Below are 25,845 nucleotides of genomic sequence, written 5' to 3' on the forward strand. Positions count from 1 at the left end.
GGGAACTATATTGAAAGCAAAAAAACATACCTAATATAAGCTTGCAGACTAATCGGGTAGATGTATGCTATGCTAGTACATAAGCTAACTAAAAAACAGTAAGAATGAGAAGTTATATAATTATAATCAGGCACTAAAAATACTACCAATTAAAAGTCCGTTGAACCAATGGGATCACTCTGGGTCCTAAAGGAGACCAAATTCCCGAGGGGACTCAATTTCTCACCACACCGGCACTTCTCTATTTTTACCTTTATCGTACCTGTACTTCCGAAAAGTTTCTCGTACGGAAGGCAACACGTTCTGAACCGAGCATCCGTAGTACTGCCATTTTATTTTTCCACTTTAAGCACAGTTCACCTATCATTTCCCTCTGATTTTAGGGATAAGTTATGAGTAGGGGTTAGGTTTATGAATATGGATATGAGGTGAATGTGATTTCACCAAGAACATGTTCCTGGATCAACATCTTTGTTGACACTAGAACAACATTACTATCAGATCAGATTTGGTGGACGGTTTACAGTTTATGTCAAGTTTAGGCTTACAGTCAGGGTTAGGTGCTTCTACATTAGTGTTATTCAGCTGACATTTCCCTCTTATTTTAGGGATAAATTATGGGTAGGGTTTGGTTTAGGGTTAGGCCTAAATTTTCAGACAGGAATGTTGTTCCAGGATCAACAAAATATGTTGATTCAGATCCAGGAACATTTCTTACTTTGGCAAAATCAAGGTGACCAGGGATTGGGTAAATTTTCAGACAGGAATGATGTTGTTCCAGGAATAACACAATATGTTAATCAGGGACATGTCTTTTTTTGAGAAGATTTGAGAAGTCAGCCTACCTCTATAAAAAATGATAGAGTAGGGAGTGATTGCAAAAACTTTGTTCATGGATGGATATATATATATATATATATATATATATATATATATATATATATATATATATATATATATATATATATATATATATATATATGGTTTACACTACCAGTCAAAAGTTTGGAAACATTACTATTTTTAATGTTTTTTGGCAAAGTCTCTTATGCTCATTAAGACTGCATTTATTTCATAATAAATACAGAAAAAACAATAATATTGTGAAATATTATTACATTTTAAAATTATGGTTTTCTATTTTAATATACTTTAAAATATAATTTATTTCTGTGATGCAAAGCTGAATTTCCAGCATCATTACTCCAGTCTTCAGTGTCACATGATCCTTAAGAAATCATTCTAATATGCTGATTTGATGCTCAGTTATTATCAATGTTGAAAACAGTTGTGCTGCTTAATATTTTTTTGGAACCTGTGATCATTTTTTCAAGATTCATTGATGAATAAATGGTTAAAAAGAACAGCATTTATTCAAAATATAAATCTTGTCTAACAATATAAATCTTTACTATCACTTTTTTTTTTTATCAATTTAACACATCCGTGCTGAATAAAAGTATTAATTTCTTTCAAAAAAAAGAAAGAAAAAAAAAAGACTGACCCCAAACTTTTGAACGATAGTGTATTGTTACAAAATATTTATATTTTAAATAAATGCAGATATTTTTTAACCTTTTATTCATCAAAGAATCCTAAAAAAGTATCACAGGTTATAAAATAATATTAAGCAGCACAACTGTTTCCAACATTGATAATAAATCAGCATATTAGAATGATTTCTGAAGGATCACGTGACACTGAAGACTGGAGTAATGATGCTGAAAATTCAGCTTTGATCACAGAAATAAGTATATTAAAATAGAAAACCATAATTTTAAATTGTAATAATATTTCACAATATTATTGTTTTTTTCTGTATTTATTATGAAATAAATGCAGCCTTAATGAGCATAAGAGACTTCGTTCAAGAACATTAAAAATGTTTCTAAACTTTTGACTGGTATATCATGAAAAGAAATTGAGGATATATTCTATTGACATATAGGCCTACTTACTGAAGTGTCTGTATAAAAGAAAATATCTTTTTTAAAATGAAAGGTTTGGGCATGGGCAACAACAATCGGAGTTGACTGGAGTTCAGACCAAACCTATGATGACGTCAGGGGAGGAAATGGAACATGGAGCCCGAGGCTCAGAGAACAGCAACACTCTCCGCAATGGACTGAACGGCGCTGGACACATTCACGCGCTTACCGTCTGACCGACTGCAAAGATCACACTCTGGGATTCTGGGTTACACACTCCGCTCGTGGCTTTCGAAAAGCGTTTTACCGCCGTTGTAGATAGCACCATTTAAGCTTATGTGGTACAGTCGCAAAGTGGAAACCAACTTTACGCATTCAGTTTCTCAAGAATGGTTTTATTGTTTCGTCACGCGGATATATCGGGTTTAATGACCTGTTTTAGAGAATCTTAGAATAACTACCGTCTGGAAACTCCTTCGCTTTCTTTTGGAATTAAAATGTGCAATGAGAATAGCACAGAGAAAAAGTTTACGTGAACAGATTTCCTTGAGTTTGTGAGACTGTTATCTCGGGATGGTTGCAGCTGTCTCTCTTTTAGCGCAGGAGCGAGATCTCCACTTTGACTAGAAACAAAGAAAATGCTTCGTGTAAAACAGTGGAAACTTGCGTAGTACAATCAGCTGGAGGAGGTTTGTTGAGTTGTACAATGATTCTCGTGGAAAACAAAGAAGGATATTCGACCGCTTCCTTTCGGACTGCTTAAAACCATGATAAATCGACCAATCTAATGTTGTGTCGAGTCAGTATTTTGACCATGACTTAAAGGAGTGCTGACCAGCGTCTCTGCTTAATGGCTTTTGACGAATATTCACCGCAGAGATCGTGTTTAGATATAAACAACAACAACGAAAGGCTTTCTGGGCTATTTATATGCTAATCTAACCCCCTCTTCTTGCCGTGTGGATATCAACGAAGGCAGGAGTTATGTCGGTGGGCGCTACTTGCGTCTTTTTCCTGGCTTTTGTGCTGCTCAGGGGTTTGAGCTCTGCAGGATCGATTAAATGTAACTTCTATGAAAACTCCAAAAGTGCAGGAGGGAAAAGCTCTTCGTCTGGGGACACAGTGGACAGAAAAGTGGCCTGCAGTAACATGGAGCTCCATCAGGTGCCTTCTACTGAATCATTTCCCAACAGAACTCTCACACTGTAAGTCAACACTCATTTACCTCACCTCACATATTGTGTTTTAACATTAACAGTCATTTATCTCAAAAATGCCCTTAACCAGATATCACAAGGGGCATTCCTGCAATTTGACTTCATGACTTCTGGTCCTTGTGGGAAACTTTTGAAAAAAGAAAGTGATTTTTCAAAAGTCATACAGGGCAAGCTGAGTGACTTAAATTGTGTTCTTGACAAACATTTATTAAATATACAAAATAAATACATATAAATATTTAGTCAACTGATCATTTGATACTATCCCCTGGTTTCACAGACAAGGCTTAAGCCTAGTCCCAGACTAAAATGCATGTTTAAGCTGTTCTAACTGAAAGCAGCTTGCACTGACATATCTTAAAATATGTCAGAGCTATTGATTTGTCTCAAGATGCACACCAGATTTTTTTATTTTTTTTTCTCTAATGCATGTTTATAAAAGCTAAAGCCTAATCCTGGCTTAATATAAGTCCCGTTTGTGAAACCAGGCCTAAATTTGCTTATCTTTTTGCTTATCTACAATTCTCAAGTCTCATTATTTTACTTAAAGGGTTAGTTCACCCAAAAATGAAAATGATGTCATTAATGACTCACCCTCATGTTGTTCCAAACCCGTAAGACCTCTGTTCATCTTCAGAACACAGTTTAAGATATTTTAGATTTAGTCCGAGAGCTTTCTGTCCTTCCATCGAAAATGTATGTACGGTACACTGTCCATGTCCAGAACGGTAATAAAAACATCATCAAAGTAGTCCATGTGACATCAGTGGGTTAGTTAGAAGTTTTTGAAGCATCGAAAATACATTTTGGTCCAACATTAACAAAAACTATGACTTTATTCAGCATTGTCTTCTCTTCATGAATCATTTCCATTGAATTGATTCTATTGAATTGATTCCATTGAATTGATTTCATTGAATTGATTTCATTGAATTGATTTCATTGAATTGATTTCATTGAATTGATTTCATTGAATTGATTTCATTGAATTGATTTCATTGAATTCATTCCATTGAATCCTTTCATCTTTTGGCGTTGGTAATGCACTTTTACGTTGCCATGGTTGTTTTTGGCGATTCGGACATCTGGGACATTTTGAAGCATCAAAAATACATTTTGGTCCAAAAATAACAAAAACTACGACTTTGTTCAGCATTGTATTCTCTTCCGGGTCTGTTGTCAATCCGCGTTCACGACTCCGCAGTGACGCTGCTGACGTGTTATCCGGTGCGTCAGAGCTTCGTTTACAGTCTGAGGGAGACGCACGCTGTATTCAAGCTATTCTACATTGTTTGTATTTTGGTATTGCTATATTTTTTAAAATGGTGTGTAAGCGTGCATGTCGCGGATGTCCTTATCGCCAAAAACAACCACGGCGACATAGGTGCATTACCAACGCCGACAGATGAAAGGATTCAATGGAATCAGTTCAATGGAATCAGTTCAATGGAATCAGTTCAATGGAATCAGTTCAATGGAATCAATTCAATGGAATCAATTCAATGGAAAGGATTCCGGAAGAGAAGACAATGCTGAATAAAGTTGTAGTTTTTGTTATTTTTGGACCAAAATGTATTTTCAATGCTTCAAAAACTTCTAACTAACCCTCTGATGTCACATGGACTACTTTGATGATGTTTTTATTACCTTTCTGGACATGGACAGTCTACCGTACATACATTTTCAATGGAGGGACAGAAAGCTCTTGGACTAAATCTAAAATATCTTAAACTGTGTTCTGAAGATGAACGGAGGTCTTACGGGTTTGGAACGACATGAGGGTGAATCATTAATGACATAATTTTAATTTTTGGCGAACTAAGAGTGATTAACTTTTTTTGTGATTAAACCTTTTATAGGACACACACACACTATTAGTCCATTTAAACTGTGATTCACATTATTGACTACAATTAACTATGATTAAAATAAATACATAGAGTGGATTCAGCCATAAAATGGTCATGGCCATAACAATAGCAGGACATAATTTATTAGCAGTGAACGCTTATAAAATTGAATTGCTATATTTGACTTAATTTTGGGTAACATGTACATTGTAAGCCATAATGGCTGGCAACCGTGTGCAAATTTTGTTTTGCATGGCTACTTTAGATATTAGTGAACTGTGTGATCTTTAGCTTTTGTTACTTAATGGGATAGTTCACCCCAAAAAAAAACAAAAAAAAACATATTCTGTCATTTACTCACCTTCATGTTGTTCCAAATGTAAAATTTGAGTTTGGCTGAAATATCGAGAGGCTGCTTGTTGCTGAATAAACTATGAATGGTTTAAATGAAAACATGACACCCTTAAACAGCATAAAGAATCCAATTACCCACTTTCAGATTTAATTAAGGTTTTTATTTATATCTAAAAACAAAAAGTGGTTTAAACACATAGATGGAGCACATCACACTTGGTAAACACAGAAGCTGGTGTGTGATGAATGAGAAACATGAGCTTCCCTGTTTACCAGATGTGATACGCTATATGTGCGTTTTGATCATTGTTTACATGTAAATGAAAGCTTAATTAAATCTGCGAATCATATAAAGCAATTATACCTCTTCAAAAGATTTCACAAAACCGCTGCAACACCTTTACAGCCTTTTTGGATCTTTTAAGTTTTGGTTGTGTGGACTTCAGGTGGAGGAACAGAAACCTCTTTAATTTCTCTTCTTAAGACACTATTAGTCTTATTGGTTTGGAACGAAATTAGGGTGAGTAAATGACAGATTTTTCTGGGTCGCTTTAAAGGTAAAAATATTTGGTAACATAGCATAACATTTTAAATGTTATGCTATGTTACCAAATATTTTTACATTTAAAGACTAGTAGTCTGAATATGTTTTTTAGGATCTTAAGAATAATTATTTTTGGTTTAGTTTTGGCCTGTGCTCTATCTGTGGCTGGCAGTGCAGCCTTATTAGAGTTTAAATGAAAAGAGGCCCACGTGACGGTGTCTTTCAGAGATGGATATCAAGCATGTCTGAAAGCCTGAATGGTGCATTCGTCTCTCTTCATGTGGCTGTGCTGAGTTTAAAAAGAGAGGAAGAATGCATGTAAAAGCAAAGACTTTGGGAAAATAAACATACTGTTAGTCGCATTGTTGAAACCTTGATTTAGGTGTGTATAAAAATTTATTTCACTACTTTTTTTTTTTTTTGTGCTGAAACTGAAGTAAAAGTTTTCTTTTAGCTGAAAACCAAAAATAAACTTATTATTGGGTAGTTGAACTCTATATGCTGCAAGGTGTTGAATTAAACCAGTCATAGGAAAGTTCGAGATACCTCTTGATATTTCATCCAACAAGTTTTACATATTGCTACTTTAGCAACGTTTTCGGTCATGGTGACATGCTAATCTAAAGTTAACATTTGATTTAGGAACCCTAGGTTGATATTATAACACTTTCTCAGCATTCCATTGGTGAAGCTTTGTGAGCTGTTCCTGTTGAATGAGATTAGTTGTTGAAATTCAGCAGTGTCAAGTTCTCAGACCCTGTACAGGAAGTCTCAGCATTACAATAGCCAAACTTATTTAAACTTCATTCATGGTGTCTCATGGTTTGGCACATGAATGGCTATTTACAGATAGGTTGAGAGTGTTTAAGGGCCACAAATCCAGCAGTTTTGTCACTTCACATGGAGGGGCCGACACTAGTTATCCATGGAGTCCTACTACTTATTTTGACCTTCTCTAACCCTGAAAATCAATTACTTTCCTCAACCTGCTGTAGGATATCCTTCACCTCACACACATATGTGGGGTCAGTAGGTTTATTATGCCACCCTTTCAACAGTCCCCATTTACATCCTTGTGAAATTAAGCATTTTGATTGCTTTTTTTTTTTTTTTAACTGGTTGTGGATCGACATGAAATGAAAATTCACCCCATCAGTTTTCTACATGCATGGTATAGATCTTAATTTGTACGATGCATCCATGTTTCTTCTTTTTTGACCTCATAATTGTTAATTAAAAATGTCATACCAATCTTCCAGTGAAACAACAAACTTATTTCTGTGCTATATGCACGTCTTCCTCAATCATTTAGTCATTTTGCAAACTTGGGTTCATCTGCCTGTGTTTTTGAGTCCAACATCTTGAAAATCCAATCATCAAACCGATGCTTAAATCCAAGTCCCTTCCATACATTTTTTTTTTTTTTGTTCGGTAATCTATTACACTTGGATTTGCATCACAATATAGAGGAAAAGTTCTGCCACTACTTCCGTTTCTCTGCGACTTGTGCTTGGATATGGAGTTTGAGAGTTTATGCAGTGCTGCTTCTTAAATATCCTGCAAATGGCTTTAGGAAAGTTACTAAATCTCCGCCCAACGTTGACATTGTTTCTTAGTGCTTGGGATTGGTTTATAGCAATTTCTGTTGTAAGTGGATCATGTTTGTGCAGCTGTCTTTTTATGTGAGCGCAGTCATGGAGATTGTTTCTCTTAGGCAAGTGTTGAAAGCTACACCTGGACGGAGCTGTCCTCCCTAAAGCACACCTGGTAACTAGCAAGGCAGTGTGGGATAGATTTCAGAAAAGCTTCAAATATTCATTAAAGGGTTAGTTCACCCAAAAATGAAAATTCTGTCATTTATTACTCACACTCATGCTGTTCCACACCCGTAAGACCTTTGTTAATCTTCGGAACACAAATTAAGATATTTTTGTTGACATCTGATGGCTCCGTGAGGCCTCCTTAGGGAGCAATGGGCACTTCCTCTCTCAAGATCCATAATGGTACTAAAAACATATTTAAATCAGTTGATGTGAGCACAGTGGTTCAATATTAATTTTATAAAGCGAAGAGAATATTTTTGGTGCGCCAAAAAACACAAAATAACGACTTATATAGGAAGCATCGGAGCACAAATGAATCAGTGTATCGAATCATGATTCAGATTGCGTGTCAAACTGGCTGAAATAACGTGACAGATTCGATACACTGATTCATTTATGATCCGATGCTTCCTGAAGCAGTGCTTTGAAATCGGCCATCACTAAATAAGAAGTTTAGTTTTTTTTGGCGAACCAAAAAATATTCTTGTCGCTTGATAATATTAATATTGAACCACTGTACTCACATGAACTGATTTAAATATGTTTTTAGTACATTAATGAAGCTTGAGAGAGGAAGTGTCATTGCTGGCTATGGAGGCCTCAAGGAGCCATTGGATTTCAACTAAAATATCTTAATTTGTGTTCCGAAGATTAACGAAGGCCTTACAGGTGTGTAAGTAATAAATGACAGAATTTTAATTTTTGGGTGAACTAACCCTTCAAAAGTTTTGATTAACTTTCATGGTTTCAACTCAACAAGAAAATATCAGTTGACAAATAACAAAGAAATAAAACTATTGCAGATATTGTAGTCCACGTTTTTTTTTAATTTTTTGGGAAGATTTTGTCTTGCAGAAGAAATAACTTATGTAAACTGTGCAAGCATGTTTTGCTGCTCTTTGCTTTCCAGTGCTGCTATTTGTTTGGTGTCTATAGATCCTGTAAAACCTCTGAAAATCAAGATAAGGTTGTATCTTCACCATCTGTCTCCAGCACTTGCAGACCTGCAGGTGCCTAGCCAAATGCTCATTCAAATGCTAATTGTTAGAACGTCTTGCCCACTGATGTAAGTCGAGTCCAGACGAGTGATCATCACCCCAATCACATCATGTGACCCTGTACAACTGGTCTACACTTCATTCTTGCCCACCAGACATAACTTATTGGTAGTAACTGGCTATATAAAGTTCAGCAGCATTGTGGATATTGTAATTATTTGATGTGTTTTTATTTTGCTATTAAGAAAGATGTCCATATTAGTCCCTCTTTGTGTTCTTTCATGTGATTTAAAGGAGTAAAAATTGCTGTTTATTATGTTGGCGCATAGAAATGAGTATATCATTCTTCATTTTAGGGTTGCTGATATATCATTTTAGCATCAATATCTAGGGCTGCACGATTAATCGCATGCTATTCTCACGCGCATTTCGTCAGTAAAGCCGGTTCCCTGATTACCGCTAAATCGCCATCACCTGTTTTTAAACGGAGCGCCTTTTTATTAGACAGAGCCGTAGTTCACAGACAAGCCACGCAATATCGCGTTCATTATCGCAGGCGATTCATCTGCGATATGAACGCGATATTGCGTGGCTTTTCAGTGATCTACGGCTCTGTCTATTAAATGCCGCTTCATTTGAAAGCAGGTGATGGCGATTTAGCGGTAATCAGGGAACCGGCTTTACTGACGAAATGCGCGTGAGAATAGCATGCGATTAATCGTGCAGCCCTATCAATATCGCAATGTCAAGTATAGGGACCATATAGGGCTGGACGATTATGACCTAAAATCAAAACCTTGATTAATTGAACATTTTACCTCGATTACGATTAATAAACAATTATTTTGTTTGTTTGTTTTTTTGTTTTGTTTTTTTGCCCTCATAGTTCACTTACAAGGTTTGTACTGTAAATATGCTTTACTATTAAAGGTGGTATATTTTTTTCCTTTTGAAAGAGTGATCTGACATAACAGCTCACTTTCAGCAGTTATTTTATCTATGGTTTGTAACATTTCTTACAGATTTCTGCTCGTTGTAAATCAGATACAGATAAATTAGCACAGTACCAGTATGTAATGAAAGCGATTGCGTGTGTGAATTAGACATACCGTCTCTCTATTAATTGTGAAGCTGTGGGTTGTAAATAGTTACTTAAAAAGTAGAAAAATATTTGCCATAAGTTTTGAGTTTCTAAGCTACTTTAGTGATAAATCACAGGACAGCGCTGACAACTATTTTCTGCGCTCCTCTCTGTGCGCACAAACTTCACGTGATGCGCAGTTACTGTTTGTATGAGTGTGCGTGTCACAGTGCAGCTGCGTGAGCACGGTAGCTTGATATAATAACACACATCCAATCGTCTAATCGCTTGAATGTCTAAACTGGCAAACCGTAATACACATACAACTGACAAAGTTTAGTGAAGACGCAAGGCTCACCGCTTGTGCGCTGTCTCTGTGTTGACTCTTTGTTCACCTGCGTGTTGACTGGACGGGGCCGAGTTACGTGGCAACACGTGTGCTAGTATGTTTTTAAGTGGGAAGTATTAACAGGATTAAAAAAAACGAACTAACCGACATGGGAAAATTGTGTCGGTTAGAGGTTCTGAATTTCAATTTCAATTACTTTTCGATTAATCCAAAAGTAAACTGTACAGGATCATAGTGCACTACAGTTCGAGGCGCATGTGATTCTCGGATTCATTGCAAAGTTTAACCACCATAAAGCGATAGTTTATAATTTGCATGTGTTTTAGATTCTATCAGTTTAATCATTCAAGTGATTTTAAACCATTCGAGCACAAGAATCTGCGAAAGTGAACTTAATTCAGAACTTGCATGCTGTTTTCTGTGTACACAGAGCCACACAGACAGTGCGCAAACATCGAATTCCGGTCTCTTCTGCATCTATTTGTGCTTGAATGGACTCATACATACAAATTATGTCAGAATGCCCATCTCTGCAACAGCAAGTATCCTCGTAAACAGTAGCGTATGGCTTGCGTGAATGTAAACAATTGAGAAAGAAAACTGATGCGTATCATTATTTTGGATCCATGCATTCGGTCTTAAAGTGACAGCAGCCTAATATTCCATTAATGATTCATTATTGTTAATCAAACTAGATGCTAAAATAAAATCACATTTGTAGCTGTAATTAAGATTCATTATATTTAATTTATACAGTGAAGACTAAGCAGTGTTGTTTTACATTTGATTACCTAAATACTGTTAGACTTACCTTAAAATACATAGTTTATTTAATTTGTATCTTTGTTCCATTGCATTTATGTACAGATTCCCCTACAAAATCACCCCAATCGTTCTAGAAGGATTAATTCTTTGCGAATAAAGCTATTCAAGTCTTCTGGGTTTTTTTTTTTTTTTTTTTTTTTCATATTGCAATATATATCGCAGAAAAAATATCAATTATTTTCGCAGCCCTACTTCATTTAGTGAAAAATGAAATGCTGAATAAATACTTTACTGCTTCACAGGAAATACATAAATATCAACACATTTAAATATCATAACGCTGAAAAATATATAATTTTGAGCTAGTCTACCATTCAAACATTTGGGGCCAGTATGATTTCATAATGTTTTTGAAAGAACCCTCTTGTGCTCACCAAGGTATTTTCATAAAAAAATACATTAAAAACAGTAATACTGTAAAATATTATTTCAATTTAAAATAACTGTTTTCTATTTTAACATTTTAAAATGTAATTTATTCCTGTGATGGCAAAGCTGAATTTTCAGCATCATTACTCCAGTTTCACAAGAAATCATTCTGATGGCCAGGTTTAATTCATTTTATGCATTCCACTCCCTGCCTTTCAAAGTAAACTCCTTTGGTTATGAGCGTGGAAAGACGCATTTGGTACGTGCACACTATCTACTTTGATCACTTTAAAGCTGAAGCATTTTTTTTCTTAAACAAAAAAGAAACGACAACATCTTAATTGCCCTAAACTTTTGTATATTGGCCAGCCCTAAATGTACAGAAAAGCAACACAGAAAGTTAAGAGAACTTTTATTAAATGAATGTTTCAGTTATAAAAACAGTTGTGCAGTTACATTCAAAAACAAGCTCGTTTTGTGTGTTGACTTAATTTTGTAAAAAATAAAATCAGTTCTGAGTAAAACTTTGTAGACGCTGTTAAACTTGTACTCAGGCTCACACTAGGAGTTGTGTGTCAGTAATTCTCCTGGGCTCATATTGTAATCATGAGGGAGGGGAATGGCTCCCAGCTGGGAGATGGCTGTGCTTGTGAATATCTGTATCACTCTCAAATTGATCTTGACAGATCAGAGTCACAAGGCAGCGTGTGCTTGTTTATCCCTACAAACTTCAGAATGTTTTCAGGCATTTTTTTCTTTCTTCTCTTGACAGCTTTTAAATCTACAATTAAGGTTGCCAGAATGAAAATGTAAACGCAAACAAATGTAATTGCTGACAGATGAGAAGTTCATCTGAGAGATCTCATACATAATATGTAAGACTACAGGTACAATTAATGTTAATGATGATTAAACTCTTTCTATAGTGTTATCAATATTTTAAAACCGACGGCATTATTAACTGTGTTTACAATTGCTTAAAGCCTTGGAAGCTGTGAGTCACGAATAAGGTAAGGGGCGTTACATTTGTCACACAATTGAGGTGTTTGGCCAGTCACAACACAGTGGGTCATCTGGCCAATCAGAGCACTCTGAGCTTTTCAAAAGGGCTTTGTAGAAATCAGCATGTTTCAAACGGACAAGAAAAATATAAAGTCTGAAATTTGATTTAATTAATTGGGAGTTGATTGGATTGTGATAAGTGGGTGTTAAATACCAGAGATTATAGTGGAGGAAACCGCTGGTATATAGACCTTATGTAGCTCCGCCCCTTTTTCAGCGCTGCGCTCATTCCGCCCCGTCTTCCTGTTTGTATTTCCACAGCATGAAGGTAAGATCTTACAGATTTATGGATGAGATGCTCATTTTAAAATCTTCCCAGTGTACTGACATTTATGACATCCGCTTCAAACATTACAATGCACTTTCGTTAAATCTACAATAAGTAAAACCACTTCACCAACTAATAACTCTTCGACAGTGATGCCATAGAAATATACAGTTACCGCATAAATGGAAGTTCAAACACAGAATTCTAAAGATGGCTGTGCGGTGTGCTTGTTTCTCTGGTGCATAAGATCTATTGGTTGAAACTTAAGCGGTTTCAAAGTGGTCCTCATTTTAGAGGAGGAGCAAGTGGTTACAGTTCAATGACATTTTTATGTATTTCTTACAATAACGTACACTGAATCTTCTACAGTATTCCCAGGAATGTGCATTAAAGGGGACCTATAATCCCCCTTTTACAAGATGTAATATAAGTCTCTGGTGTCCCCAGAATGTGTCTGTGAAGTTTTAGTTCAAAATACACCAGATAATTTATTATAGCTTGTCAAATTTGTCCCTATTTGGGTGTTAGCAAAAACAGACCATTTTTGTGTGTATCCCTTTAAATCAAATGAGCTGCTGCTCCCGGCCCCCTTTCCAGAAGGAGACGGGGCTTTAAAAGGTTAGTTCACCCAAAAATGAAAATTCTGTCATTAAATACTCACCCTCATGCCGCTTTACACAAGTAAGACCTTTGTTGATCTTCGGAACACAAATTAAGATATTTTGGTTGAAATCTGATGATTCGGTGAGGCCTCCATAGCCAGCAATGACATTTCCTCTCTCAAGATCCATTAATGTACTAAAAACATATTTAAATCAGTTCATGTGACCCTTTAACAGCTCGCGCATCGGTTGCTCAACAACAACAAAGCTGGAGAATCTCACGCAGCCAAAATGACAATTGTCAGTAACCGTGTTCAGCCTTACATTGTTCAAACCGGAGTCTGATGGAGAGAATCAGGAAGAAGTTACAACTTTTAGAATGAAACTGGACGTTTCTGAATGGTTAGTGGATAAATTTATGTAGTTGCTGTGGAGTTGATTCAACTCGTCGACTAGCATGTGCCGTCATGTTAATCTTTTGTGCAAATTAAGCATTGAAATGACCCTCGTTTGTGAAGCAGTCCCGCGTAAAATGTCGGCATGGCAACAACACTCTACTACAACAAGGGGGCAGGGTTTATGTAAATTTTAGGGTGATGCCACTAACCTGGGAAGAAGCTTGTTGTAGTCCCCACCAGCCATTTGTTGTAGTCCCTAAAAAGAGATTTCTGAAAAAGAAAATATCTCCCTTTGTATTGAACTTTGAGCGTCGTAACTTTGCAGATGTTGTTTCTGCTCAAACAGCAACATTACACAGTACTAAAGTTAAAAAGTGTAATAATAATCAACAATCCCTTTAAGAGTAAATAGTATCTTTTTTTTATTTTTTATGTTGACTTTAAACAATTTACATCGTGCAAATGCGTCCTCTCAGTTCATTGAGACACTTGATGATATACCTAATCCATAATGCTCTGCACATCTGGAGTTTGAAAATCCACAAGCTGTTAAAGTGAGGAGAGGATAGGAACTGTTTGTGTTCTCAAAGCCAGAAAAATATGTAGGCTGTCTCAGTAGGCCAAGCTTGTAATAAAGTCACCCCTCAGCACCCCATAATAATAACAGTCTGGCTGGACCTGTGGATAAGGGGTTGTGAGCACGAGCAACCGCATCCGGTGCAACTGTCCCTAAAATGGCCAGCCACAAACAGTTGTGGTGCTTCCTCTGGAATGAACATCACTGTTTATTGCTGAATTACACAAAATGGAGGAGACATGTGGAAGATGTTTCCCCTATGTTTTGGCTCCGGAAAGCAAAAACAAACATGATTCAGCAGTGGATTTTTGCTGGTTTTCATTTGAGAAACCTACCTCTAAAGTTAGAGGCTTTTGTTTAATTTTGCTGTAATTTCATGTTTCGAAATAAAACCAAGTTAAATGCTATTCATTCCTTATTTATCAGATGCAACTGTTTTCGTTCTTGTATATCACTTGTAAGCTGTGTTTAGCACTGCACCATTTTATAGCAAAACAAATTTTCTGGTGTGTGCCTCAGCAGCCACTAAAGCTTCGCTCCATTGATAGTCATGTCAGCCAATTGGCCGTCATCTATGTGGAAAATTGAAGCAAGAAGACATCTGATTTGTTTCAGACCTGTTCTATTAGACTGATTCAGAAGTGGGATTCATAGGTTCAATCAGTGTATTTAAGTTCAATCTTTTTTTTATTTTGTCATTTAGCAGGCGTTTTCATTCGGCCACAATTGTGATTTTCCTTTGGGTTTAAACTTTAAAACTTTTGGTTACCAGTTCAGACATTTTAATGGTTACATGATCACTCCAGTTGGTTGCTATGGTAACTTTTCATATCTTTCTGTATCTTCAGCTGTTAGAAGCTTCTTTCTGATGATTAAGAGCTTGGCTAGTGTCTTATATTCTCAGCTGCCTGTCCTTGTATTTGCTAGGCCACTTAATATTATGCAGTGAGCAATTTTTTTTCTGAGGTACTTGAGCCCAAGGTTTTGAGGATGCAGCTGATGAAAAATAAAAATTTGAGGATGTTTGCTCATGAACTTGCAAGCAAACAACAGTAGATCTAGTTTCACGCTTCATGTCCAAGTAATGTATTATTTGACCGTGGTCACCTAGTTTTTAATATCAACATCTTTTGTTTTCTCCACAGGATTTTGAGTAACAATAAAATCCAGGAACTTCTGAATGGCTCTTTCATTGGTTTGTCATCACTGGAACGACTGTAAGTTCAAAATTCTCTTTATTTGTTATATTAATTGTGGTTAATTTTAGTGTGGCTTATACACTGTTAATAGACTGTGATTATGAAAATTATGAAAGTTCCTTCAATTCCATCCAGAAACTTCCCAGAACCAGCCTTCCCTTTAAAAAGTACACCGTTAAAAAGTACACTGTAGCATACTTATTACAGAAATAAATACCTTTATAATTACTTAAAAATATAAGTGCAAACTAAATTAATTGCTTTCAGACACTTTGTTGCATGTTAATTGCAGTTAAATGAAAATTGTATTATAGTTTGAATTGATATTAAATGCAGTTAGTTGAACTTTGTAACAGATCATTACACTTTGACGGCGATTCAGTTTTTGTTTTACCCTTTTAACTTCAGCGAACAAGTAAATGAAGAAGTTCTAAACCAATTCATTATAACTATTTTCATTATTTATCTAAATGAATTCAAATTTTTTTTTTCATGTTTTTATTCTGAGAAAAAAAAGATTACAAAAAAGGGTGTGGTTTATGTAAAAGGAAACAAAAAGAACAGGTGAAGAGGTGAGGGTGTGGAGATGCGGGAGTGAGATCCTGGTGGAAAATGTTTAAAGTTATGGTTATAGTGTACTGCTGAATGTACTGAAAAGCATTTATGGTAAACTAAAATGTACTTTAAAGGTGGAATAAGTAGATTTAAAAAAAACGCTGTTGGACATTGTTGATATTTGAAATCAACCCATACAAACCTCCCCTCTCTTCATTGCACCGCCTCCAAAACATACTTTTCAATCCTATTCCTAGCCACCTTGCTCCAAGTCGGTCTCGAACTTCGGCCCGTTCGCTGCTGGCAGGTGAGGCGAGTGCACTAACAATGACGCTCTAGTGGTAGTCAGTGAGCAGTGCTCTACCTGCACAACTCTCACTAGCTGGCCACTGTTACACACACAAGTGCGAGTGGATGTTTGTTTATCACAGCTGACTCGCAAAAAAATGATTCACGAAAAATAATGCGCAGATGATGAACGAACGACAAGGAAGCACAAAAAATGAACCTATAGTAATAAACAGCACAGCAACTCCAGACAATCATGACACTCAAACCCAGTGTTACTCGCATGTAAAGCGGAATCAAAGCAGCCTTTGCGTCTGTTTTCAGGCCTTCCCGTTTAGCTTTCTCCAGCGCTGGGAAGCTTTTCTAATATAAACGCGGGTCCTAAAGATCTTGCCCAGTCATAACCCTTCATTCCAGTGATATTCTTTTGAGCTCTTTTGCATTGTCTCATCTTTCGCCCACTCGTTATATGACCCCTAATGCTGATTGGTTACTTGTTTGTTATTTGTGTCGGGCCAATGAACTTCCAGTGTTTTTCAAAATCTACTTATCGCACCTTTTAATGTCATTTCTATTTCTTTTTATGTCCTGTATTTAAATATATTTGTAATTGCACATTTGTAATCATGAAGTTGCAGTTTAGTACATTTAAAATGTTAACCTTATTTAAATTATAAACCAGTACTGAACATGAATACTCATCAGCACATCACAATAAGTGTACTTCTTTTAATCAAAAGGTTATTAAAACAATTAAAAATGTACTTTAAAGTAAAACTTTAAAAATTCAATTCAATTAAGTTCACTTCTTTTTCAAAAGGTTTGAGAACCAAACGGTGACGTGATTGACTGATACCTCAAAAGCTGCCAAATGTAACACATCACAGATAATGTATTGCAGCACACAAAGTAGTTTGATTCATTGTCTTTATGCAATCCCGAACTGGTTTTAATGGGTTTAAATATGTAACATTTATAGCAATCTTCATAGTAAAGCGTCTGGTGCTGCTTTGTTGCCAGTGTAGATGTCTCCATTTTTTTTTATAATTGTAACAATCTAGTTTTTTGTCAGTTTTGGCATTCTGAGTTGTTCTAAAATGTTTATTTGATGTGGAAGTTATCTGGTCTTTGACATTAAAGTCATCATGAAATCAAAATTGACCCTATTTACTTGTTAGCACATATTACTAGGGTTGTGCTGAGCAATTAATCCGTGCAAGTTAATACACAGAAAAAAAAAGTTTGTCGTCGTGATCTTAAATTAAAATCTAAAAAAGTATTCAATATTCCGTTTAACTTGGAAATACGTCACAACACAAGAAGTCGTTTGCAACTTCCGGTTCATGGGTACTTTAACGGTTCATTTTCGAAACCAGCATTTTTTTTAGGTAAAGTGCAAAGCTGATTGTTTCTTATTCTGACGTGGACAAGGCTATGTTGTCAAGCAGAAAGGAATCCCTGATTTTTCTGTTGAGGTACCGGTGAAGGATCATAAGGCTGTTGGAGACCTCGAGGAGGTCATGCTGAGGGGGATGTCAAGTGAAAGTTAATTATAGCCATTGCCTTCAGGGAGCACAATCGTCTGGTCTTGGCATCAGTTTACTGTTCTGTACTTCCGTTAGGCGTTCAGTGTCACTCACTGTAGCAGTGCTGGTCAAATGCTAGAGCTCACAGCTAAATTTAGAGCCAGCCTGTACATTGAAATGCCGTATTTAGTGTTGCTGTGTATGTGTGCACTTTCCCTTATACTGCTATTATACATGACCCAGATTTTCAATGAACAGCAGCCGCTGACCAATAGGCATGTTCATGGCATATCACTTAACCAGTTTCTTTCAATGAACTGCTGAATAAAGGGATTGACACAATACTTTTTTTTTTTTATTTGTTCTTTCTCATTTAAGACTTTTCAATTTGTTTGAACCTGAAACATGGACGTAGTCCATTAGTTTTGTGCTTCATTTGGGGCCAGAATAACAATGTCATCCTTTAGGAACTCTAGGGGTGTATTTACCATGTCCTCATTCTTGTTAATATTCATAAAATATTCATAAAAAGGTATTTCAGGGATTTCTGTAATTGTCCCAGTTTTTAATTTGAATATATTTTAAAATGTAATTTATGTGATGCAAAGCTGAATTTTCAGCATCATTACTCCAGTCTTCAGTGTCACATGATCCATCAGAAATCATTCTAATATGCTGATTTGCAAGAAACATTTCTTATTATTATCAGTGTTGCAACAGTTGTGCTGCTGTTTTCAACCTTTATCCTCTTTTAGGATTCTTTGATGAATATAAAGTTCAAAAGAACAGCATTTATTTCAAATAGAAATTAACATTTATTAATGTTTTGTAAATGAACATTTATTAAGTTTAATTATTAATTAAACAATAAACATTTATTTAATTGCTTATTAATAATTGTTCACCTTTTGATTATTATTGGTGCCTCTAGCAAGTTGATTTTTAATTTCCAACCTATTTTGGGTTCATTTTAACCCAGCCATATAGTAATTTTTAAAAAATAATTGGGTTAAATAAAACACTTTGGGTTTGTCCATTTTCAACCCAACTTGGGTTGTTTTTAAGCCAGATTTTTTTGTGTATACATCCAAAAAGGAAATTTGTGTAACTTTGCACATTTCATTATGCATTTTATACATTATAAAATGTTTCATACACAAGTTGTACCACCAAAGAGGTCTTGTAGCTTGGCCTTCATCTTATTTTCCAGTGCCCATTCACCCCTGAGTAAGATCTGGGAATCATCTCATCATACAAAGAAACAGATGGAATTTCGGCTTGTGTTTTGCTTGAATGCAAAAGAAGTTGGTGTTTGTTACAGTTGTGATTGTGGTGGAACCTTGCGTTCCAGCAGCCGGTAGACCTTGTCATTTTGAGAAATGTGTACGGGATTGAGAGCTTCCAACTGGACCGTTTAAGCCAGTTGCAAAGCTTCATCTTGATTCATGAGTGAATCTGTGCACCATTCTGTTTATAATGTGAGGGAATTCTTCACTCTTTTCATGTTGAGAAAATGATACAGTTCAGGGTATAAAGAGCTAAACCCTTGTCTTTATAACATGTTGGAAGTGTAAACATCTTTGATCTTTGCGTGCTTTGAAAGCTTGAGGAATTCATCTTCGACTCTCTTGACGGCACGGCGGGTTTCTGCGTCTGGGCTTTTTGGCACAGTTACCTTCCAGTGCTACTCCCTATGTGCCCTCTCTGGCTTTCTGTTTTTATGCTTCTCTCTCGCTCCAATCCCTTCTGCCCAGAGCAGAGCGCTGCTTTTGTCATTCTAATAAATCGAGCTAAAGCCAGAGATGTCAGCAGTCTGATTCACGCATTATTCTCTGCACTGTGACTCTTTGTCTTTGTGTCGGTGTGTTGGAGTGTGTGTGTGCACTTTTGAAGACTGAATTGGTCAAAGACTTTTTTTTTTTTTTACCTTGTTGCCGCCTTATTGTTGCAGTTAAAGGTAGTTCACCTAAAAATGAAAACCCTGTCATGTTTAAAACCTGAATGATTGACTTCTGTGAGTTTTAAATCGACTTAAATCAACTATCAAGCTCCAGAATTACAAAAAAAAAATCATAAAAATATCATGTCTTTTGAAATCATATAGAAACTTTGTGTGAAGAACAGACCAAAATTTGTTATTTGCTAAAAAATTAACCAAAGTAGTGATTGTCAATTTGAACAAATCCATAGTTTTAAATCAGATCTTTTCAGTGAATTGGTATATTCAGTTACAAAACCTGAATGATTTGTTTGTGAATTGGATGGATCCGGTAGTTTGACAAACTCCTCCAGGAGCCGTTTACGTGACACCATTTTCAACTAAAAGCAGAAAACTATCCGTTTTGGCCCTTCGTTTACACGACAGTGGGGTTTTGGGGGCCTGAAAAAGCAAACAATTGAAAACAGGATTCAAAAAGTGCAAGTTTTTGAAAATGATACCGTTATTGTTTCGATGTAAACTACTAAAACGTGAATTTGTGAAAGTGGTGACGTCATGCATATTACGTGTTCAGTATAGGCATGTAGTTTTTCTTTACAAAGTGACATCGCCAACTACTGGCCTGGCAGCATAAAATGTTTTTGTGGATGCTTTTGAACAAGGTTTGTTTTGACAACGTTGTCTGTACGCTAAAAAAAAAAACAAAGTAAAAACTTTTCTATTTTTAGCACATTGTTGTTGTGTGAACATACCCTAAATGGTTTTGTCTCAGTGATTTAAAGGGATATTTCACCCAAAAATAAAATTGTTCATAATTTAATTATCCTCTTGTTCTAAACCCATAAGACTTTTGTTCATCTTCAAAACACAAATTAAGATAATTTAATTAAACCTGAGATGTGACAGCAGTGAACTATCACTTTAAGCACTGGGATTGAATCATTCCCTCATAATGTGATTATAATGGGATTTTGGCAACATTGTGATTAAAATTCACCTCATGCAAACGCAATACTTTGATTTAAAGTAAAGCGATTTAAGCTCATAATCGTAGTAACCATAATCGAATTATACTAGAAGGTGTGCGCCGATTTTAATCGCAATAAACAGCTTGTACATGGATGCCGTATGTTGTTCACACAACTTAAATGAACTCTGTGACACTTCTGTTTTCTCTTCACCAAATTGCTAAACTCTGTCAATACAATTCGTTGCTCTGCTCCATATCCTCATCCAGACGATATGAAGAACACAATGGCAGCATAGGCAAACCTGCCATTGCGATGTTCATCACAGCGCTGAATAATATCCAGTTTGTCCATAAAAATGTATTTTAAATTTGATGCGAGTAGATTAAAACAATACCAGTAACATGCATACTGTATGCCTATCTGAGTGTGGTGTTATCATACTTAATAGCGAATAATCAGAGTAACAATTGCATGTAAACTGGAGTTAAGAGTTCCACTCATGTCATGTAAACATCTTACTGCAATTGAAAACTTAATCTGATGAGAAATAATTGCATTATTGGTGCACATGTAAACATAGTCTTTGAGTCAGTTTGTCAAACTCAAGAACCGGATCTTTCCAATTCACGAACAAATCATTCAGGCTTTGTGAACTGAATTATCCGATTCACTAAAAAGAGCACCGCTACTTCAGATTTTTAGTGATTACTTAAATTTTGGTCTGTTCTTCACACAGAGCTATCGTATGATAATTTCATGATGCTTTATTCTGATTAATTTCTTTAATACCAAAATATTGTTTCAGGTAATAAAACATTTTGGCGATAAGCCAGCATATTTGTTGAAATTTGACTAGACATAAATAAGACCTGTCCTAATGTATTCTGAGAAGCATTGGGTTTGAGCATTCCATTTTCCCTTTTCCCCTCTCGCTCCCCAGCCTTTGTGCAAAGGTTATAGGCAGTGCTACTGGGGACGCGTGTTTGCCTTTCCACTCCAGAGAACTGCCCACTGTGACCTAAAGCTCCCCCAGCTCTTCTCTGTAGAAGTGTTTTCTCACAGAAAGAAAAGCTTTTCCATGTGCTATTCCACGTTTGCTTGACATTAAACTTTCTCAGTATTCTTTTCAGAAATATTTCTTAATCAAGAGTGGCATGTCTTAGAGATTCTGTTGTCATTTGCTTTTCCAAACCTGTTTGACTTCTTGTTAAGATTGATCAAAGAATAACAACTTACGTGTTTAAGGCAGGAACACACCAAGGTGACGCCGACAAACTAGTGGCGACGAAAGCAGACTGCGGGGTTGGCTCACGTCGGCAGAGTCTGGGTCCACAGTTTCCCTGACACACCAAACTGATGCTCGACAGCCGACGGCCAAGTAGCACGTCCGTTCTGCGCAAGATGAAATTCCTTTCTGTACCAGCAGGTGGCAGTAGCTGAACAGCCAATCCGAATGATCAGATGGCCCGAAGAGCTCCAACGCTGATTTAACATGTCGAATCGGATGAAAAAAAGCCGACAAGGACCAACTTCAGCCAACGGTGTGGAACTTAGTCAAACTTAGTCGCCTGACGAACAAAAACTGCCTGACAGTCGACTGTCGGCTTGGTGTGTTCCTGCCTTTAGAATGATATCAGAGCTTATTGCAGTAATGAAGCTTTCCTGTCACATCACACATGCGCACTTCAATAAGCCTATAGAATGCAGGTTAATGTGTTTATATTCCGAGTGAGATCAAAACGGCACAATGGGAAAAAATCTAGCTGTGACGATCAGTTTATGCTTAAACTGTTTATGACCTTACTCTGATAAAGGAAAATTGGTTAAAACATTTACATTTATGCATTTGGCAGACGTTTTTATTAGGGCTGCACGATTAATCGCATGCTATTCTCACGCACATTTCGTCAGTAAAGCCGGTTCCCTGATTACCGCTAAATCGCCATCACCTGCTTTCAAATGAAGCGCCTTTTAATAGACGGAGCCGTAGTTCACGGACAAGCCACGCAATATCGCGTTCATTATCGCAGGCGATTCATCTGCGATATGAACGCGATATTGCGTGGCTTTTCAGTGATCTACGGCTCTGTCTATTAAATGCCGCTTCATTTGAAAGCAGGTGATGGCGATTTAGCGGTAATCAGGGAACCGGCTTTACTGACGAAATGCCCGTGAGAATAGCATGCGATTAATCGTGCAGCCCTAGTTTTTATCCAAAGCATTAAAGGGATAGTTCACCCAAAAATGAAAATTTGATGTTTATCTGCTTACCCCCAGGGCATCCAAGATGTAGGTGACTTTGTTTCTTCAGTAGAACACAAATGATGATTTTTAACTCCAACCGTTGCCGTCTGTCAGTCAAATAACCCCCAGCACTTTTTCTAAACAAATGTTTAGAAAATCGATTTTTGAAATTTGTGATTCAATTATAACCGCTAGAAGATAGAATTACGATTAAAATATGTATCAATTCCCCATTATCATTGTTGAAGAACGTTGTGCTGCTAAATATTTTGGTGGAAATCGTGGTACATTTTTAATGTTGTTATTCTTCCAGAAATCCTAAAAGCATTGATATGACCTTAGTCTACCTTTTTATCTCTTGCCGTATTGTGTGTTGTTGTGTGCTCCTCTATTCCACCCCCAAAAATGAAAATTTGATGTTTATCTGCTTACCCCCAGCACATTCAAGATGTAGGTGACTTTGTTTCTTCAGTAGAACACAAATGATGATTTTTAACTCCAACCGTTGCCGTCTGTCAGTCAAATAATGGGAGTGAATGGGAACTTGGATCAATAAGAGTCGAAAAACCTTAGTGAACTCGTGTGAGGTCTGATCGGGCTTTGACAACGGCAGTGATGTCTCACGCATATACTTCAATGAGTGCCAGACATCACTGCCGTTGTCAGAGCGCGATCAGACCTCACTAAGCAAGTGCTGAACGCAGTTGGACATAGTGGTGTTTTAGAGGTAAAAAATGATATAAATACTGTTCGGTTTCTCACACAAACCGATCGTTTCATGTCTTAGGACATCAATGTGTCATCACGAGCTGCAGGGTTTAATTTGGATTTGTCTATGCAAGGTTTTTCGACTCTTATTGATCCAAGTTCCCATTCACTCCCATTATTTGACTGACAGATGTAACGGTTGGAGTTAAAAATCATCATCATTTGTGTTTTACTGAAGAAACGAAGTCACCTACATCTTGGATGTGCTGGGGGTAAGCAGAAAAAAATCTAATTTTAATTTTTGGGTGAACTATCCCTTTAATTTAAAGGCAGTAAACATTTTGTCAATTCATGTATTCCCTGGGAATCAAACCCATGACCCTGGCATTGCTAGCACCATGATCTGTTGTTTGTGCTACAGGAATGTTAATACATTTATATTCTTAATATTGCATTAGTGTTAAATGGTGATCACATGGTTTCTTTTATATACATATTTTTGATACTTTTTTTATTATTAGTTAAACTTTTAACTTTTTGCTGTTAATGGGAAAATGAAATGCTTTGAGATGCCACATTAACAAATGTTTAGAAAATCGATTTTTGAAATTTATGATTCAATTATAACCGTTAGAAGATAGAATTACAATTCAAATATGTATCAATTCCCCATTATCATTGTTTAAGGCCATTGTGCTGCTAAATATTTAGGTGGAAATCGTGGTACATTTTTAATGTTGTTATTCTTCCAGAAATCCTAAAAGCATTGATATGACCTTAGTCTACCTTTTTATCTCTTGCCGTATTGTGTGTTGTTGTGTGCTCCTCTATTCCACTCTCAAACCACAAATGGCATGACATCAAAGAGGCTCGCATGGTTAGTCCGCCTTTGACGCAGGAACTCTGTGATGATGTTTTGAATAGGGCTAGTTGACTGGCGCAGGTGTGGGCTCTGGGTATCCGTGACGGTAGCCTTTGAACTTATCCGCCCTTTCTCTTATGTCGGATTCTGGAATTGTTGCATGCTTACTCATTTTATGTTCAGTCAGTGGTGGTCCTGAAGGCACTACTAGCCGTCAGTCAGTTTCTGCTATAGCTATTGTAGTGGGCATTTGCAGTATGCCAATTGCTATAATTGATGTATAATATAGTGCAGTACATCAGGATATTATTGAATTACCTAAATAGATTCATTTTTGTAGATTGAATTACTACGTTTGAAGAGGTTCCAATCCGCATGTTACGTTACACTGCTAAATGAGAGTGATTTATTAAGGGGTGTGCGTTGGCTTATTGCTGATGGCTATGGCACGTCAAGTATCAAAAGGTTTGAGTGTTATACCCACTGGCATGTTTTCTGAGTTTTGAGTAACCTGTTATTATAGGGTTGGGTTGGCTCAGTTTAGCTCATGTTTGAAATTAACCAAAGGCCTTTTTTGAAGTGTTTGATAATGTTCAATGCCTAAAACTGTTTTTTCTTTCACAGGGACATGAAGAACAACATAATCACACATATTGAACCAGGAGCTTTTTATGGACTTTTTGCCCTCAAAAAACTGTAAGTATTATTCTGTCTTGCTTTTGTGTAAAATGTATTGTTGACATCAGGGTTATTATAGTTAACAAAAACTAACACCATAAGTTTCTGGACTAAGTTCAGATATTTGTTTCTGTGAAAAACAATGCTATAGAGTTGTACGATTCTGGAAAAATTGAGAATCACAATTTTTTATTTACTTTTTTGTTTCAAACAGAGATCATGATTCTCCCACGATTCTGAACAGACAATTAAACAAAATAACATGTAGCCTAATTTACTCTGACAAATGTTAATTGCTGCCGTCTATTTAAAATGTTTAATGAATTTGAGTTATTTTAAAAAAAAAAAAAAAATCTATCTGAATGAGTGATTCAATAACTCACTCGTAAATACTTCGCTTGTTTCATTGCTGGACGAATCTAATGAATCTCCCGAATGAATCATTCAATGGCAAATACATTTCTTAATACATGAAATTGATATAATCATTATTTGAAGCACCATGTTACTTTCAAAAAGGCGAGTTACTCTATTTTGATTGCTTCTGTAGACATCAGTGTTTATATTCTAAATGTAATAATATATAATATAATTTTCTCACAGTTCTTCTGTGATAATATGAATATTTGT

The 25,845-nt window shown here is 36.3% G+C and overlaps 1 protein-coding gene across 1 annotated transcript in view; it reads left to right on the forward strand.

Moving 5' to 3' along the window:
* The first annotated feature begins 2,088 nt into the window (after nt 1-2,088).
* LOC137030044 (adhesion G protein-coupled receptor A3) overlaps nt 2,089-25,845 on the forward strand; it is a 62,363-nt gene continuing 38,606 nt past the window's right edge. Inside the window, exons 1-3 of the mRNA XM_067400005.1 lie at nt 2,089-3,133; nt 15,391-15,462; nt 25,162-25,233. Coding sequence (XP_067256106.1) covers nt 2,913-3,133; nt 15,391-15,462; nt 25,162-25,233 — 365 coding nt within the window. The 5' untranslated portion in view covers nt 2,089-2,912. The remainder of the gene's footprint in view (nt 3,134-15,390; nt 15,463-25,161; nt 25,234-25,845) is intronic.

This window comes from Chanodichthys erythropterus, chromosome 11 (assembly GCF_024489055.1).
Source record: "Chanodichthys erythropterus isolate Z2021 chromosome 11, ASM2448905v1, whole genome shotgun sequence".
Classification (NCBI taxonomy): Eukaryota; Metazoa; Chordata; class Actinopteri; order Cypriniformes; family Xenocyprididae; genus Chanodichthys; species Chanodichthys erythropterus.